Raw genomic sequence first — 19,130 nt, 5'->3', positions numbered from 1 at the left:
ATTTGCCTAGTACTGGAAGTTCTTAAAGCTCTTTAGCAAAGGTTGAACCATTAGCCTTACCCTCTCTTCACAGATAAGGAAACTAGGGCACACAGAAGTCCCATGCCATATAATAGGACTTACTAAAGCAGTAATTGAACGTCAAAGCTGCCTCCCTGTTTATTGACTCTGAAACCCAACCTAATTCAGGGCTATGCTGCTTCAACTTTGCAAAGGCATCTCAGTAAGCCTTCAGTTCAGCAAAGTACTGGGCACATGAGCCTCGGTGCAGCTCAAGGATTCAGAAGTCTTAAGTATCAACTAAGTAAAACAAAACGAATCTAAAAAGAGAGTGGGACAAATGAGGGGCGGGAAGTGGAGAAAAAATTTCTGCCAGAGAAACTAAGAGCAAGAAGCCCTGTACTACAGAAGCTGAATTTCTGATCTAGGTCAGGATGGGCTTGTGAGCACGGCATCTCCAGCCTACAAGGCCAATGGAAGCCAGCTGCTCACTAAGTGAAGCAACATCTATTTCATGGAACTTATGCAACAGCTATACTGTAGCTCCTTCAGAAACAATGGTAATTACACACCTCTTGTGTTATCTTTGGATAACACTGTAATTATTATATGTCATCACTCTAGCCGTGATTAAAATAATTACTGTAAAAAGTCCCTTGTAAGTAGCATTTACTGTTCCGGTTTCCAAACATATACAGGATTATATTTTTAAAGTATAATTGCTTTTTCTGTTCACAGCTCACCTCAACACTGTTTCTCCACCCACCTTCCACTTTACACAGCCATATGATGTTGTAGCAAAACTTTAACACGTGTGAAATACTTACAGCTCTTCCAAGTAGGGAAAGTTCTTGAAGGCATCTTCTGGTAGCCTTGTGATGTTATTCATGCTGATGTCTCTAGAGAAGAGGAAATACAGATTTATCAATAACCTGTAAGGAATTTTTACACTCTAGGAGAAGGATGAGAAGAAGAAAACCTAATCAGATGGTATAGTAACAGAAAAAAATATTCCAGTATCACACAGTATTATCTCTTTCCAGAAATTTGCATGCTAAACTTTCAAATCACTGTAATTTGAGAATCCAGTTGCAGCAAAGACCTACCAAAAGGGAAGTTGACTAAATCAAGTTTTACAAAACCTCTAAACAAAAATAAATACTGTAAAACTAGAGGGAAGGCACGCATGGAAGAGTCTCTACAGTACTGTTATCCCCAGTACTAATTTTTACCAACTTAGATGTGCATACAGTTTTAATTCAGATAATTAAGACTGCTCTAAAACCACAGCATAGGGGGAAAAAAAAAATGTGACCACCCAGCATGCAAATTTTCATCCCACAGTGTCTTAAAAAAAAAAAAAAAAAATACATGCATTAGGACTTAATAAATAGCTCCTGGCAAATATGGCTTCTGGAACAACTGACAAGAATAGCAGAAACATGTCCTAGCCCTACCACAGGTTTTTTTGTTTGGTTTGGAGGGGGGGGTTGGTGTGTGTGTGTTTTTCGGGAGGGGGTTGAGTTTTTGTGTGCGTGTGTGATTTTTCTGTTTGCTTGTTTTTTGCTTTTTGTTTTCCTTCAGCAAAACCTATGAAAGTCCTCGAGGTAATAGTTTTAAGCAGATTTCATTCTCAGTCCGTGAGCAGAGACAGGCCAGCAGCAAGTGCCTACACGATAGGTATGCAGACCTGCTCGGCTTTTTTCTTCACAAAGGAGCAGTAAGTGGCAAACTTGGTGCCATCACCTCAGTTCACACCTACACAACCATCACAGATAATCCAGTCCTGAAGCTAGTTATTACTCAATGTGAATAAAAGCAGCACGAAAACAATTCAGTTTGATAATTAAGCTAATAACTGCCTAACAATTTGTGACATAACCCAAGTCCTTACTTTCCACTTTGTTATTGACTTTTTATTTATTTTTTTTAGTATAACGAGCAATTCAGTAAGACTTGTTACCAGAGCCCTCCCTGCTTGCTGTCTTCCACTCAATTTTCTCTAGCAGCTATGTGCTACCTCTCTACATAATTCAGGTAAAAAGCAAACAGTCAAAACACTCCTTTCATCTCACTGACAGCCAACCAGTACCACTGAACCTCCTCCACAAAGATTTGAAGGGCTGGTGAGTGACTTCATGCAGGACAACAGATGTTGGTTGACACCTGAAATGCTTGACCTTGGAATAAAGTACCAATCCCTGCTTGCTGCTGGGGTAGACATTCTTAGCCCATCCATAGCCACCACTATCTGCCCCAACTGGAATTCCCACTGTTTCTGATGAGGCAGAGAAAGGCTGGTTTAGACTTTTCCTACTATCCTGGAAGGGCAGCAAAACCAATCACATTCAGGATATCTTCCATGGCTCTCAGAGAGGACTCAGGAGATTCTAAGCCAGGCCCCTAAGGGGAGCAAGGAGCACGTGGAGGGGTTGGTGCTGCTTCTGAGGAAACAGTGTCTCAGGACATTTGTGCCTTCTTTCATGCTGTGATGAACCAAATGCCATGTCCAGTACCATATAACCTGCCAAAAATGTTGCAGTAGCTACTTGAATCACATTTTGCAGAGTACTCACATTATTTCTCCCGTCACCAGACCATAATGTCTAAAATAATTCTTTAAAAAAAATAAATTATTTACACTGACAACAGAATTCAGTTTGTAAAAAAAAAAAAAATAAAAAAATCCATAGTTACTGAGGAAAAATTATTTTTTTCTCCACAGCAGTTGACAATGTCAACTGATGTCAGTGAATTCATTTTGACGTTAACAAGTAGCTGGCAACTGGTCTGCTGGCCCAACTGTGCGGCACAGGTCGCCACCAACGTGATCACTGCACTCTAACATTAAATCTAGAGGCAACTGTTTCTTTAAACTAAATGTTTATTAAATAGTAGTCCAAAACTTCATTCCTCATTTCCCAATGTAAACCAAGAGTTATTCCTCAGCAGCTGTTAACAGCACACTAACGTAACTCAAGAGCAATGAGATCAAAATAAGGTTCAGCACAGACAAAACAAACCCGACTGTGAGAGAAGCCCAAGAAAATCCACTACAGCACAAGAAGCTCCTTTACTGAGGTCCAGAAGGAGCTGAACTGGAGGTGATTTATCCCTGAACTCTACAGCCCACATGCTTTAAGAGCTGCTTTGTGTCTCAGCAGCAGCCCGGTTACCGTGCGATGCTGCAGTTGTTGTGGGGGACATTTTTCTTCTTGTGCAGGAAAGTAAATAAAAGTATCAGATACATGGATCGTCAGCTGCCTGCTCCACGGGAGACTACAACTTCTGTTCTCTCTACCCCCATAGACATTTTTCAAATTGTCATAAAAAACACACATTTCACACATCCTCTCCTTCTCAAAGGACTGCAAATCTCCTTCCAGTATCAACTGGGAAGCATTTACGGAAAAGGTAGGAGGGTAAGAAGGGAGTGGAGACCCTAATCCCTAAAAAATAGTAACCTGTGCAAGAAAATCACAACTCTCTCAAAAGACTGTCCAGGTGACACAAAACCCTACTATCATACACGCGGTATTAAACGGCAGTAGTAAAAATAAGTCAACAGTACTTATCACCAGAAAGCACCTTATGAATGCCTATGCACCACTTTGGCAAAGATTTTGGCTGCAGCCACGTTTTTTGCACTACATAACAGCTCTTTAGGACAGCTGAGGTAAAGAAACCACATCCACCTGAAAGAAGCAGTCTTGAAACTTCCACAGCTATAAACGCCCAATTTCAGAAGTGTCATATGCAATCCTAAACAAAGTCAATGGAAACCATGCAGTCATACAGCATGGCTGACATCCAAATTCTACGCAATTTTGGCTTTCTCTGGGATCTGAAATTAGCAAAGAATGTTTTTTTGCCTGTAGCTCCAAGAGTTAGCTCTACAATTTTAATATGGGAAGTAGATTCTTTGGATGTAAACACGAAACAGATCACCTTAAAAAATGAGGCTCTGAGAAACATCATCAATATCCTCAAATTCCACTGAAATTTATTTTCAGTGAAGCTGAATTTACAACAAAAACAGACACAAATATGAATTGAGATTGTATTTATCATGTGAATCTTTAGAGATTGCTCATCATGATGCCTCGCTAAAAAGCTGGAATTATTACAAAAAGCTGGAATTATTACAAAGTTTCTGTATTGGTCTTCAATACAGCACACTAGTCTGTCACTCTTAGTGACAGTAAATAAGCTGACACTCTTAGTCAGTAAATAAGCCAATCTTCATAGCACTGACTCACAAGCTTTGGGGAACATCAAAACACCAACTTTCAGTTTCTTAACGATCGCCATGTGAGTTTTAAAGCAATTTTTGCTTAATTCAAAACATTCTGTAAAAGCAGCTTTGCTGAGATAGATGCAGATATATATATATATAGACATACACACACAGAGATATCTAGATATAGGTGTGAAATATTTTTTCTTTTCATTTCACTCTACAGAATAACCTCAGAGAATGAGTTCTTAGGCATTATATGTTGGTAATAAAATATTAAATAGTTCATGAGCTTCTGTGGAGTAATGGATAGGGTTAAAAGTTAAAGGAAAATAAGAATTACAGAAGGAGACCCAGTTGCTGCTTCTCGGATGAAACGTGGTCACGATGCCCCACAAAGGTTCCCCAAACTCTGATAAACACCTGTTCTGGAGGATGCACCAGAAAGGGGAGCGCTGTGAAGGCACTGTGACCTCCCTCCACAAACATCCTGCAGGAAGGGGAACATGGTGACACTCTGACCGTGCCATACCTGTCCACCAAGAAAGACTGATGCCAAGGACAACTACCCAGTTAAGCACTTATGACTCCATTCACTCGAACTCCACCTAAACCTAAAGAAATAGTATAAAAGGAAGGAAGGAAATGGGGAAATAGCAGAGGAAAGTTTCCACCAAAACTGCTGGATCAGCTGATGGGCTGAACATGTCTTTCCCTCCCACTTCAGGGACACCTACTGGGGGAGAAACTTATGCTGTATGTGCTAATTACTGCTTTAAGGACTAGATCTCATGTTTTGCTCTGTATATTAGTAGATTGTTTTGTATCAGAGTTTGTGCTTGTGCCTTGCTTTGTAGTATTATTAGATTGCTTGAAGTGTGTTCTTGCAGCTAGACCCTGTCACCGACAACCAGGAACCTCATTAACTTGTCACAGTTTGTATTAATAAAGTATGTTATTCTGTAAACTGTTGGGGTGAGTCCCTTATAAGGTGCTGAATAACACATGGGAAGGCCTGCTGAGGGGTTCTCCCTTAGGCTGTTACCCAGCAGTCCCCGAAAAAGGGCAATCGAATCACTCTGACCTTGTGAATCTGTTTGGAGAAGGGTTCCCGTGTGGGATACCTGACAGACTGGGTTGGACAGACATGGTTTTGTTTTCCCTGAGGCACTAACAGACAAATAAATCTCTGTGGGTTGAGCAAATCTCCCCACTCTAAGGGTCAGGCACAGCCCCGCCTTTCACGTGACAGCTTCAACACAAGAATTTACAACCATTAGGAACACCCAGGTCACTAAAATTAGATGGCTTAATAACTACTCTCTAAGAAGCTTACCTAGTTAATTTGGGAAGATACTTTTAATAACACATGCTTAATAGAAGAATTGCAACAAAAGTGGACTAGCACCATATATTATGACAAAATAATGACGAATAATCCCCCGAAACCACAGTCCAAAACAAAAATAGCCCTTGCTACTTGTACTTTAGGAAATAGTCATTTTGCTAATCCTAAAATTAAAAAAAAAAAAAATCAGTCTATGCAGTATCAAGAAGGCTGTCCATTTAATGAAGATAAATATTAGTATGTGCCTTAGATACATCAAAGACATCTCCTCCGAGAAGCTGTCCTACTCCACCTGTACCTCCACTTCTACTAAAAAGACCTCAGGTCTAAGAGCCCAGAGTTTATTTAAGGCCCTAATACATAAAATAAAGTTCTAAGAATGAACAAAATCAATACTAGCAGTACTTTCCCAACCTCTAGTAGTTGCGAATGATTCCGTGGGAACGATGCTATCACACAACAGAAGGATCGTGTCAGCAGTTGCCTAAGGCCCTGTTTCAGCAGGACCAAGCTAAAGGACCCACTATGGACTGGGTTATTACATCCAGATGTAAGCCCCCAACACCTCTAAACCTTTCGAGTGCCACCACACACAAACGCACACAAAACTCCCAACAAACAAACCACCAAAACCTCCCTACGTCTGCCCTAAACTTTAGTGGTACACTGATGTTCAGACTCAGTTATCTCAAAGGCTTATATTAAGTTTCTTGTTCTTCCAACAACTCCCCAGTTTGCTGTCAGCCCAGTAAACTACAGCTCTGACTTGAATTTAAATTCAGACCCACACTCACATCTGGGAGGTTTTCCCCAGAGAGCGCAAAACCAACACAACAACTCTAAGAGAGAAGAGATGACAGTAATGCCACGGTTTTACACTGTAGGTTCATCAGGCAAATGAAGGAGAAGCTGTGGTAGACCTGCACCTTTCAGTAGGTAGCCATTAACTGGGTTTATCTGTACTAAGCAGCCAGGCTAGCTCTTCACTCACTAACCTACCTTAACCAAGGCAGAGGTGGCAGATGCCCCATCCCTGGAAACGTGATGGGGCAAGAAGCATTGAAACTAAAAGGATGAACTGCTGAAGGTGGTAACCTCTTTAGCAAGAAGAGGCTGCATCTCGGGGATAACATGAATCACAGCCTTATAGTTACAATTAGTTTCGCCATTTCAGGCAGAACAGAGGTAACACCAGAAAACAAACACGACTGCACTCCCTCCTGCAACACTACTGCTGCCCTGGCTGCAGTTTTGAATGATAAGTAAAGCTCCTCACACTCTCTCAGAAGCTTTGTCCTTCTTCCAGGAAGGTACCACAGAAAAGAATAAAACCAACTAAAACTAGTAGATTGAAGAAACCTACTGTAAATGTTATTTCACCATCCCAGGTACTGCAGATACTAATTTTTAAAGGCAAAAGGTGAAGAATCAAGCCATGGTTCTCCAGCAGTCATTTGCTGTCTCCAGCCTGCTCAAGGATATCCCTTCAGGTTATTCTGACAACTACTTGAATCTTCCTTTCTAGCTTAGTTTAGTAAAGTTCCCTGCTTTCACCTAACACAGAAACACTTTAAAGTCTTTAAAAATACTTACACTAGCTGGCAAGGACAGTAAAAGCTACAAAAACCTCCCTCTGTTGAAAACAGGCATCAAATGAGATTTATGTTTCCTTAGGAAAATGAAAAGATGGGTTTTTTCCCCAACTTAAAGCCGTTGTGTCCATTTTCCTTGGAAGAGGAAAGCATCTTTGCTGGACACAGTAAAAACACAGAGCACCATATCTTGTCTTGCATGAAGCCAGAGATTTAATCACTTTTAAATCAACCAGCAGTGGAGATTTCAGAAACATAAACTAGGAAATATAATGCACCTAAACTTTTAATTATACTCCTTCTATGCAAGAATTCCAGTTCCTGATGTGAAGTTTTGATTGGTTGGATTTTTTTTTTAAGGATTCTTTATTTTACCACTAACCAAAGTCAAACTTCCACAGGCTTCACGATGAGCAGAAATACTTTGTCTCTTGAATAGCAACTTACTAATTCTCTCACATTTTAAAAATAGAAACTCTTATCTTTTGAAAGCGGTTTCAGTCACAGCTTTCATCAGTGGCCTCACACAAAAGAGAATTAGATGCAATGCACAGCATGTCACAGTGTCTCCTGCAGGCACAGGTAGCCTTCTCTCTCATTTTGAAGTACTGCCTCTACCATAAAGTAGCCTGATCCTTGTTACATTTACCTTAAACATCTTTGTTACCGATGGCCAGAGGGTGATTCTGGCTAGAAAGTGATGGGCAAGAGGCGATGGAAAGGGAGGAGGGGAACAATAATTGTTGCATGAGAAGAAAAGCTGCAACAACAAAGAGGGACCACAAAATGGGAAGTATAGACTTCCTGTAGGACAGAAAGGACAACAAAATGATAGATAAATTAGCCCAAGATGTAAGCAGAGAATGAAAGCAAATGACCCACAATTACTGATGGGCATTGAAAAGGAAAACAACGCCAGTCTCTCTGAACGGAGGGACATTTAGTTGCAACAGTCTTGTCTTTTCTGACAATACCTTCCATGCATCACTGCATCTCTCCAGCCAAAGGTGTGCACATTTTAGGCAAAGAAACCTTCCTCACTACCCAGCGTCTCCTAAAACTCACAGGAGATGCCGGTGCTACACTTTCCATCCTGGCTCACAGGCTCCTCTCTCAACCCTCGGATCTGCACCGAGCTGGGGGCACGGGCACCTTCCCACCACACTCACACCCGGCATCCCAAGGAATGCTAACGACCCAAAACACACCCCTTTGTAAGACAGATCTTAGGCCGAAAAAAACATGAAATGCCCAGCTACAGCAAAGCAAAATTTTATCTCAGCAAAACCAAACTGAGATCTGCTGTTTAAAAAATAAAACTGACACACACCCCTGGACTTCCCTGCATTTCTTTATTAGCTATCTACTTTTTGGCTTTTTGACTCTGTGAAGTTTAGAAAGGATGGGAGAGAGGGAAGGAGGGAGAGAAAAAAGAGAGAGGAGTGTTGGTTGAAGTAAAGAAGATCATGTTTCAACAAGGCACCTTTAAAATCCTATAAAATACTGCCTCTGAGCAAGCTTAACCTGTTTGCTGATAGATAATAGCATGTAATACTGTAGGCTCCATTCAGTCTTTTCCAAGGTCTGGGCCCTCTGCCACTGAGTTATTTAATTATAACACTTACAAAATTACTTAGGCAGAGCTATCTATATTTGAATAAAGCCCTCCTACCTACTTGTACAAAACCATTAGGTAATAGGTCTTAATCTTATATAAAATTCCCCAGGTAGTAACTATGATCCAGCTTCAGCAGTACTAGGAAAAGCTGAGGCTGTTAATATTTTTAGCAACTAGATTAAATAAGCCAGGATACTGCAAACGAATGTCAACATGACATTGCTGGAAAATACTCAGCAACAACCCGCCACTCGTTACCATTTGGACCACTGATACGTGGATTAACCTAATTAAGGTAACATTGGTGAAGATAAAAAAGACAAAGCAACATATATTCTTCTTAGAATACGAGACCAATGGTTCTTTGCCAATGATCAAAAAAAAACCCCAAAAAAGGGACAGAAGCATATGCAGCTGAATGGTGATGGTCAGTGCCTTAAACTTGGTCCAGGTCCCATCTGTGTTAACCAAGAGAACTTCCTGCTGTTGTGGCAGCAGGGAGGGAGAGGCAGAGAAGCTGGAGCCAAAAGTGGGCAAGGGGAAGACACAAAATCAGGGAAACTCGAAGTTAAAGTAATTTAAATTGTACTGTGGTGCTACAGTCCTCAAGAAACACATTCAGTGCCGAACTCCTTGTAGGAACATGTTCTCTTGATGAAAACCAACATAATTTTCATCCAAATCACACCCTTCAGCAGCCAGTCCCAGGGGAGAGCAGGAGCTGAATTACATCCCTGGTTTAGATCCACTTTCCCATTTAGCCAGTTCCTTCAGGATGAAGATGTCCCACTGAAGGGACGGAGTAAATGAGTTTGCATTAATAGTGCCCATGTCTTAATTGTATTCAGTATGTAATGAAAGCATAGAAGGCCTAGAGGATCAGCAAGAAAATTCTAATTCATTTCATTCAATTAAAAAGAAAGAAATTTGGTGGTAGTGTTTTGCTTTTTTTATCCTGATGACAAGAAGCAAACAATTCTCTTCTAGAAGCACCATCTCACAACTACTGCTTTGAACGGTGACTGTCTGCACTGTGAATCCAGTGATGCAGCTAAAATCCAAGGATATGCATTACATGCAAACATGCCAACCCCAACAGCAAGAAATCATGAACAGGAATCAAAGAAGTACCAGACAAAGATGATGTTTAGAGAGGAGCCTACGCTCGGAAAGTGTTTGAGTTCACAGTGATGTTTGCGTTCAAAATAAAGTTGAAATAACATGTTGGGAAATTAATTTCTTACCTTTCATATACTACCTACGTCTATTACTGCAAGGTAATAGTATAATAGTATAAAACCTATACTAACATTTATATGGTAATAGGACCCCAATGTCCCAGTGTTAGACTGGTATTGTATTTAAAATTTACATTCTCTCACTTTCTGACAAGGTCTCCACAACTGCCAGTGCCCATCTCCCAGTGGAAAGGGCCCCCTGAGTAGGCCAACAGCCAAAACTCTGCAGTATTAACTATCCCTTATTTCCAATCCTTACTACCACATCCCAGCACAATTTTCTCCTCCTGATATTCATCTACTGTTCCTTTTAACATGGGCAAATCTGTTAATGATAAAATGGAAGATTTAAACCCAATTTTTGCATTAATGTAGACTTTTCTCCTTGTGATTCCATCTCTCCCCAACAACCTCAAGCATGTCCCTACTGCCTCTGACATGATCACAGAGACCTCCAAAACTTAAAAAAGCACAGAAACCGGTTCTGTACTCATAGCCCATTCTGCAGTCACTAAAACCCTATCAGACGTGCCATTTTCCATTTATGAGCACGTTTCATTTTTCAATTCTTCCAGGAAACGCTCCCATACAAAAGGAAATACCCAAATACTTCAAGCCTCAGTCAGTACCTGCTGTGGCTGGCTGAGAAAGACCCAGGTTGCCTTCCCACCCAGCAAACACACTTGCCATTCCCTGAGTGCCCGCGCTATCTCGCTAATGAGCGCAGCGCCTTATCATCCGCTGTTTGTACTGCGACGAGAAGCCAAGGGCCCTGTTCAACATGTCAACGGGCCCGGCGCTGGACAAATACACAGCTGGAGACACTCCTCACCCACGAGAGCTTGCTGCTTCAGTGGACGGAACAACCAGCGCGGGAGGGGAATCAGGCAGGCAGGGGTGAAGCGAGCTGCCCAAAATCACCCAGAGAGCCTGGAGACCCTCCAGTTGCCCAGTGCTGCTCCCCTGTTCTGCTCCCAGCTACTGCCCACCGTGTCATCTCCAAAACAAATTAATTACCTTTCTTCCCCTTCTCCCCGCCCCTGACCCCCTCCCGGCTTTTTCTTTTTAGCAGGAAAACAGGAGAGGAGATGGTTCTGACAATTCGTCGTTTGCTGGATGTGGAGGTTCTCTCCCATTTGGTAGCGGCGGAAAGAAATTAAGCTCTAACTGCTATGCAAGCGGCTTATATGCGACGTTTTCATCCACTTTTCTGTGGCTCTAACTAGCTGGAAAGCGTGTGGCAGTGCCCCATCAGTGGGGATGAGGCTCTTAACCTGTTTTTTCATGGAAACAATCAAACTTCAGATTACCCACCACCCCCGGCTGTTAAAGGGGATATTGATTATCAGAGGTTTTAGAAAACAGCAGTGCATGGAGCCCTTTTTCAGTATAAATTAAAAAAAAAAATCCTGCCTATTCCAGTAAAGCTTTTAGCACTTTGCTGAAGCAGGACCTACAACATTTTTACTGACAACAACAGAAAAGCTGCAAAATTTCAGACAGGTCTGTTCCTGCAACAGAAGTAACATCCCCCTCTTTCTCCCACCGTATCTCCAAGTTATTTCTCCTGCCTTCTCTTTCCCATGCCACATCAACCTGTTGTTTTGGTTTTTTTTTTTTTTTTTCCTTCCAACGTGATGTCTTAGCTTTCTTTCAGACACAGTAACTAGCTGTAATGTACCCTATTCATGTGCCAATCAAGCCATCATCAAGATCTTAGAGGGAACAATACTTGTATGCAAAGCCCTATTTTGAACTGGTATTTGAGTCACTGCATGCCAGCCATTAAGCAATCACACATACGGTTAATGGCCTATGTTGACACATGGTGGGGAATTAACCTAGAAAAAAATTCCACTGCATTATTATGAAAGCGATCCTATCCCACAATAGGAATATAGCGCAAATTAACACGCTTTTCAGTTAATTTTTAAGAGCCACACTTTTGGTGCAGATTACAGGGCTAAAGGAAGGGCTTATTGTAAACTGGAGGAGGAAACAAAATGTCTTTCAGTGCAGGAGCATTTCTTTTACACAGTTAGAGATTTACATACTTAGAGATTTTTTACAGCGGAGAGTAAAATTACGTATTATTCACAGTTTCATAATTATTTACTCTGTGGAATACAGTAATGCCAGGGAATTTAAGTACAAAAAAATCAAATCGTGTGACAGGCATGCTAATCAAGCAGTCTGAAGGCAAGCCTATGCCGAGATACTCCTGTACCTTTGAGTATTCATCACAAAATGCAAATAACCTGTGCAAAACCACGAAGAGGTCCATGGTCAAAACCAAATGGGAACTCGGATCATCCGCATCTGTAACCAATTTGCATGGGCTGCTCTCACGCACACTCCTGGTAGGGAAGCACGGTTACATCACAGCTACCCTCTGACTTTAAAGTTTTTTAAAATCATTTATACAAAGTAAGATAATCTTAGCTCAAAACACACGCATCTAAAACCACGCATTACAATCATCGTTTCTGGCAAAGCTTGAGATTATCTGTAAAGCCAGGAAAGGAAAGCAGAAAGATTTCTAATTTTTTTTAATCCATAGGTCTCCACACATCGGGAAAAACAGAATGCAGCAACAGGTTACACGCTTAAGGCTTCAATCAGTCACACCCTCCAGGTGTATTTCTAGGCTGTGGCCTTCCCCCCCCCCCCCCCTTTTTTTTTTAATCAGATGAAATCAGGGGTTAGCTGTCAACATACTATGGCCCCAGAAAGAGCCATATCAGCCCAACTATGAAGCAGCAGACTCCTATGGTAACAGGACAGAGCAGAAGTACTGAAGACAGTGGGAAGTTCATGCTAAGAGAAAATATAACATGTAGCTACGCCTGCAATGAAATCCACACCGGATGCCCTAAAGGAGTTCTATGGAAAGATATTTGTCATGTTTTAAGTAAATAAAGTTTAACACTATATCTGCAACTGAGTTAAAATAGGGCAGCACTGCCAGTTGTATCAATTGTCCTTACCATCGTGGAATCAAATTGAACCATCAATCACCAAGGTTAACTATGTCATTTTTAAACGACTCTAACTTTGAATTTCCTTTAACGAGCTGTCAGTCCCAAATTTAACACATAATCTGAGTTTTGATTTAAGTACATATTGCTAAACCTGACACCGACACTTCACACGTGATCAAGACAAGGTTTTGTTCATTACAGTTGAGGAAGTTCTCAAGCATTTTTTCCTTATCGAAAACCTCAGTGAGCAACCATTGCTGAAACACTAGGAACATCACCAAAGTATGTAATCTAACCAGTTTAATGAGATCTGGGTCCCCCCGCCCTGCTCCAGTCTCAGGTTTCTGCTGCATAACCACCAACACCTACGAGGCACGTTTCATTCCATTTAACAGCTTCAAGGGCAATTCCATAAAACTTAAACCACCTCAACGGGAGCATCAGGAGCCACGCTCACCCTCTGGACTCCAAGGACACATCTCTCTCCACCTAGCAACACTGTATTTACCAACAACAAATGTTTCGCACCAAAAGCTCCCCGTTACAACTCCGGACACAGACCCAGCGAGGTTCAGCGACTTGCCCCAGCAGAGACTCATTTCGTGGGTTTGGATAGGTTGTTTTCCTTTCCCAAACCTCCGGTTCAAAGGAGAATAATCTTTCTGCATCTCCGTGAGGAAGGAGGAGGTTAATGCTGCCTAGACAGAGCCCTGCACTTAAATCTGTTTACTGATAGAAAAGCACTGCTATCATTGCACACATATTCATACAAAAGTCTTCTGTTGCAGTTTCACTGAGTGTTTCTGCTGTTGCAAAAAGAGAACATAAACAGCCACAAATCCAGTTTCATAAAAATGCCAACTTTAGTAACTCTAAGTACTTTGAATTTTATTCATTTTCTTCTGGTTTATTTTGGTCTTCTAGTCTGTCCCACCCAATGTTTAGAAAGCAACCAGAGCCTCAAAAGTTTGGGCAAGAGCTACATTTTTAGATGACTAAAAGCAAAAAAGCAAAACAAAATTGGTGCATGAACACAGTCACTGATATGATGATGCCAGATGACAAAATGTAAATGCCTCAATCAATCCAAACCTATATACAACAGCTTCAGCATTTAAGAATTTTTTTCAATTACATATAACATGTAACTTGGATGTAACTAAAAATTATTTCTGGCAAAAAGCACTATAATTATCTATAAGCTGTGGGAAAACTAAAAGCACATAGTACAGCTTCCTAGTGCCAAAATAGACTTCATGGCAGCACCTGGAATGGCCTTTTTAGAACCAAACATGCTTTTGTGTAGCAATTTTCATGGCATCTTAAATTAGCTGACGAAGCACGAGCAGTTCTGATAAGATGTAAAACTTGAGTTTTGGAAATTCTTGGTCATTAATCACACGGCATTTTAACATAAGAGTAATTTCCACTTTGGGACATTTAAAGGATTAAAGTCTGTCTCAAGTTTCTCACATGGCAGCATTCACGTGTGCCAACACACAACCCTTGTATTCCTCTCAGGAAAGGGTACCTTTAGCAAACAGCAAAGTGAGGGTTGCTGCCTATTGACAAGGAGTGTGGATGAATACCAGAATCCATACAGCCTCAGCAGCTTTGTATAAGCTTCCTGATCTTTATTCTGGTTTCAGCTACATTTTTCCTTTTTTTTGGATTTGAGATGGACGTCCAAGTCCCTTATGTATATGAAGACACGGGTTGAGCATCCACCTGAGCTTCCAGTAAACATTAGACATGAATTGAAATGAAAGCTGCTCAAAACATCCGCCAGGACACTCCTAGAGAAGAGCTGCACAAAAACTCCTCTTTATGCAAAAAGAGGTGAAGGAGGAATGAACTCACATGCACTTCCACCTCCAAAGGTCTGAGGACAAAAGGCAGACAGACTCTCCTCTCACCTGCAGCAGAGGTAAGGTGAGGAACATCACCTTTTCCCTTTTGTTTAATACTATTATTATGAACTCTGCCTAAATGCAAAGAGGCCACCACAAGCACCCCATCCCCTGACAGGCCTGCTGAGCAGCTAACCAAACAAAGCTGGATCAACTCTGACTGAGACATGGATCCTTGCTCAAAATTTGCCCCAAACCGGAAGAGATTTCTCCAGAATCCAGTCAGTGAACATGGCTCATAATCAGCTGAGTCTCTTCACACATTTAAACTACAACTAGAGGCTTAAACAAAGAAAATTTTGGGGGGAAAACAATTAACTTTGAATTATAAAAGAAAGAGTTTTGGAAAAATATTTTTATAATGTACTGGACCAAGCAATAGGGATGTGGGAGAAGGGGTGACAAGTTTCAGGCACAGAGGCACTTTTTGAGGTCCTTAACGGCATGCAGACACGTATTCTGCCTTTGTAGGGCTTCCCACTGACCTGCACAGGTTGTCTCTCCATCACTGTGGCACACAAAGGAGCCAGCACTGCCTGAGCTGGCAGTCACAAGAGGGTTAATGCACACTGCACACCAGTTAGAAAAACCTACAGCTAAAATCAACTGCAATTTCAAAGAAAAAAAAATAAAGTATGAGGAGAAAAAGAAACCCAAAAAACCTCACTCACTCACACGCCCACAGAAAAAGCCGAGTACGCTGCTAGCATGGGGAATCCAGTCCCTCACACATTCCCATTCCGTACCAGCATATTCACAGTAGTTTTCAATAAACATCTACACAAGTCACTGGAAGAGGAAAAAAAAAAAAAATCTGTTTTCTTTCATACAATTCCACAAAAATAACTGTCATCACAACCATCCTTGTGGCAGAAGAGTCCATATTTGCCTGCAGTGAAATCCGTCTGCAGCTGCCCTGTGGAAAAGACAGCCAATAATTGGCTTCTTTCACCTCTGTTAACCACGAACAAAAGTGTCATTCAGCTCCCAAAAGGACAGAAGGCACCAATGGATGGTCAGCTCTCCGAGCCAATGGGCTGGAATAACAATAACCCTGTAGCATTTTCTTTTTCCTTTTGTTTAGTCTTTCAAAGCCCTTAATTAAGACCCTCACAAAGCACCCCTACAGGCTTCTTTCAATGAGGCATTACACGCCTGTTTTCTTGTATTTAAGGAAGAAAAGTAACAGGGATTTCTGAAACACATTAAGCAGTACACACAATTTCCATGTATTCACAACTGAAATACTGTTACATTTTAGCTTTTAAATATTATCGTCAATAACAAGAAGTTCAAGCTTACTGTTCCCACTCTCTGCTGTACCTCCCTTGCTACGTCAAGAAAAAAAAAGTAAATACAGGCAGGCAGAAAACTGGCCCAACTGCAACAGCTCGCTCAAATCCATCACAAGACAGCAGCTTCCAAAACGAAGGCAAGTGGAACAAAGCATGTTGCTGAAACATCCCTGGGCATCCTGAAGCAGACAGCTGAGAAAGGACCGGGTAGTGCTGAGGCTGCACATGACACGCTGTCATTGTTTGGAAATAGAGCTGGTGAAGGCTAAGGTATTAAACCCTGATGGGTAAGTGGCCTCGTGTACAACTAAATATCTGCTTGCGTTTAATAAGCATGAAGGTAATCTGTACTCCGCTACTTAGGACCGAAACGATGTTTGTGCACCAAAAAGGACATTTGAGGACTGCCTCTGCTTTTCAGCAGCACAGGTGGACGCTGCTTAACAGAAATGCTACAGAGACTTGCAGTGTTTGAGCCACAAATAGGAAACAAAGCGGTTTTAAGAAAATGCTATTGAAATATCATCCTCACAGATGCAGGCTGTGGTTGGCGGAAACCCAGTCACCTAATCCTTTCCCACTCCAAACCATTCCAAACCGCAGGATAACGTGGCTGCTGGTTTTTGTGGGGCATCCAGCGCATGCGGTGAAGGGCACAGGGGTGGGTGGGGAGCACCAGGTACAAGCACCACCTAACAAAGCCATCACCCCGCCAACCGCGGGCCAAGCCCCTCAGTGTGCTGCAGCCTCAGTCCATTATGTTGTAAATGCCCTTGTCCTGTGAAAGGCTGCACACAGGCAGCTTCCTCACAGGACCGGCCGTGCCAGTCCAGCCAAAAACTACCAAAATCATTAGCAGAGGGTATTTTTCACGTCAAAGAACCACAGGCTGAAGCTTTGGGAATTCTCCCCCGCAAGAAAACCGGAACAGCCTTTTTATGATTGACGGAAACCCCACAAAACACAAGGAGAGAACAGAACAAAGATGGTTTTTATTACAAGCACCGACCTGAATGAATACAAAAAGCAATGGTTTAAAATCCTCCTCTCTACACTACCTGTGTATCCGGCAGGCACTCTTTAACAAGCACCACATGCTATAAAGAGAACTGAATGCATCTGGGCAAAAACTGGGAAAGAGAAGGCTTTGGGGTGACCAAATTGCGGCCTTCCGGTACGAGCCTACAAAAGAAATGGAAAAAGACTATTTAAGTCTTTAAAGACTATTAAAGACTATTTAAGACTGTGTAGTGACAGGGCAAGGGGGGATGGCTTCAAAGCAAAAGCCAGTAGGTTTAGATTAGATACTAGGAAGATATTCTTTACTGTGAGGGTGGTGAGGCACTGGAACAGGCACACAGCCCAGAGGAGCTGTGGATGCCTCATCCCTGGAAGTGTTCAAGGTCAGGTTGGATGGGGGGCTGAGCAACCTGGTCTAGTGGAAGGTGAACCTGCCCATGGCAGGGGGTTTGGAACAAGATGATCTTTAAGGGTCGCTTCCAACCTAAACCATTCTAGGATTTTATGAAAACGCAACTGAGTACAAATCAGCTAAGACCTTTATTGACTTATTTTTTAAAAAATACACCAAAGAGTCAACTTCTTGTAATTCTCTTTCACATAATCAAGGAAGTAACTTGCCTTTCAGGAATGGTAATCCAATGGTACTCAGTGATTTTGCTTTTCAAAGATCAGACTGCCTACTTACGTATTATACATCAAAATCTCTTTCTAGTCTTACCTTAGACCACTGAATTAAGGCCCCAACAAACACTACATGACTATCACTTGTCTTACATGGTGTTCCTGTTTCCTCCTACAAGAAAATATGATGTAACTATACTAAAATACAAGGAGGAAAAAAAAACACAGCCATGTCTGCATGACTTGGTTTGAAGGCCTAACTCCAAGCACACATTTTTGGAAAGCCTGTTCACAAGCCTTTATCGGAACATCTTGCATCATTGACCTTGACAAAGTTCAGTGTTGATCAAGGAGGAGTTTGCACTCAAGTTCTGTTACGTTATTGACAATTTCTGTGATTATTTACCAGAGCAGTTCAGGAGGGGCTCCTCTCTAGCAGCAAAGAGCAAGAAAAGCAATTCACATTCTAAAAGAACAAGCGTGAAATGTCATCCTAAGTGCACCCGATGCATAAACTACAATCCAAATCCATATCAAGCTGATAAAAATGTTGCAAGAATATCTGATAAAACTGCGATATAATGTGAAAATATGCCACTGCAATATAATGTAAAAAAGCAAAGCAAGACCCAGCGTGTCCATGCACCCTAAAGCCCACACAAGGGTAAGGCTCTGCCTCTCACTGCTTGCATGGCTCTGTGCCTAAACTGCAGTGGTCTAGGGGAAAAAAAAAAACCAACCTAAACCAAAGCAAACAAGAAAATATGGCCATAAACTAAAATACGAGATGTTCTACCTCAACATGAGGAAGAACTTCTTTCCATTAAGAGTGGCAGAGCACTGGAACAGGCTGCCCAGGGAGGGCATGGACTCTCCCCCTCTGGAGAGATTCCAAATCCACCTGGATGTGTTCCTGTGTCACCAGCCCTAGGTGACCCTGTCTTGGTAGGGGGGTTTGGACTGGATGATCTCCAGAGGTCCCTTCCAATTCTAACAATGATGTGATTCTGTGAAAAAACATGAAACCAGACAATCCTCCAAAAACTATCCAGACATCGGAGGCACTCACCAGAATGACTTTGTCAGTCAGGAATTGCACCTCAAACTGGATAGCTGTGATAACCAAATTTAGTAGGACAGCTCTGGACTTCAGGATTCCACCCTAACATAAATAAAAATAATAATACTTACCATTGCTGACCCAAGAATATAAACCAATTAAAAATTAGCATATTTTCTAATTTTTAAGGAAAATGTATACAAGCAT

At 41.7% G+C, this 19,130-nt stretch overlaps 1 protein-coding gene across 1 annotated transcript in view; it reads right to left on the bottom strand.

The window, feature by feature from the left end:
• Positions 1-19,130, bottom strand: part of LGR4 (leucine rich repeat containing G protein-coupled receptor 4) — a 73,432-nt gene that overhangs the window by 40,989 nt on the left and 13,313 nt on the right. Inside the window, exon 2 of the mRNA XM_027735704.2 lies at positions 828-899. Coding sequence (XP_027591505.1) covers positions 828-899 — 72 coding nt within the window. The remainder of the gene's footprint in view (positions 1-827; positions 900-19,130) is intronic.

Source organism: Pipra filicauda, unplaced genomic scaffold (genome assembly GCF_003945595.2).
Source record: "Pipra filicauda isolate LSUMZ 115617 unplaced genomic scaffold, ASM394559v2 scaffold82_size2718185_pilon, whole genome shotgun sequence".
NCBI lineage: Eukaryota > Metazoa > Chordata > Aves > Passeriformes > Pipridae > Pipra > Pipra filicauda.
The sequence above is the reverse complement of the archived record's forward strand: the minus strand, read 5'-3'. Positions and strand labels throughout refer to the sequence as shown.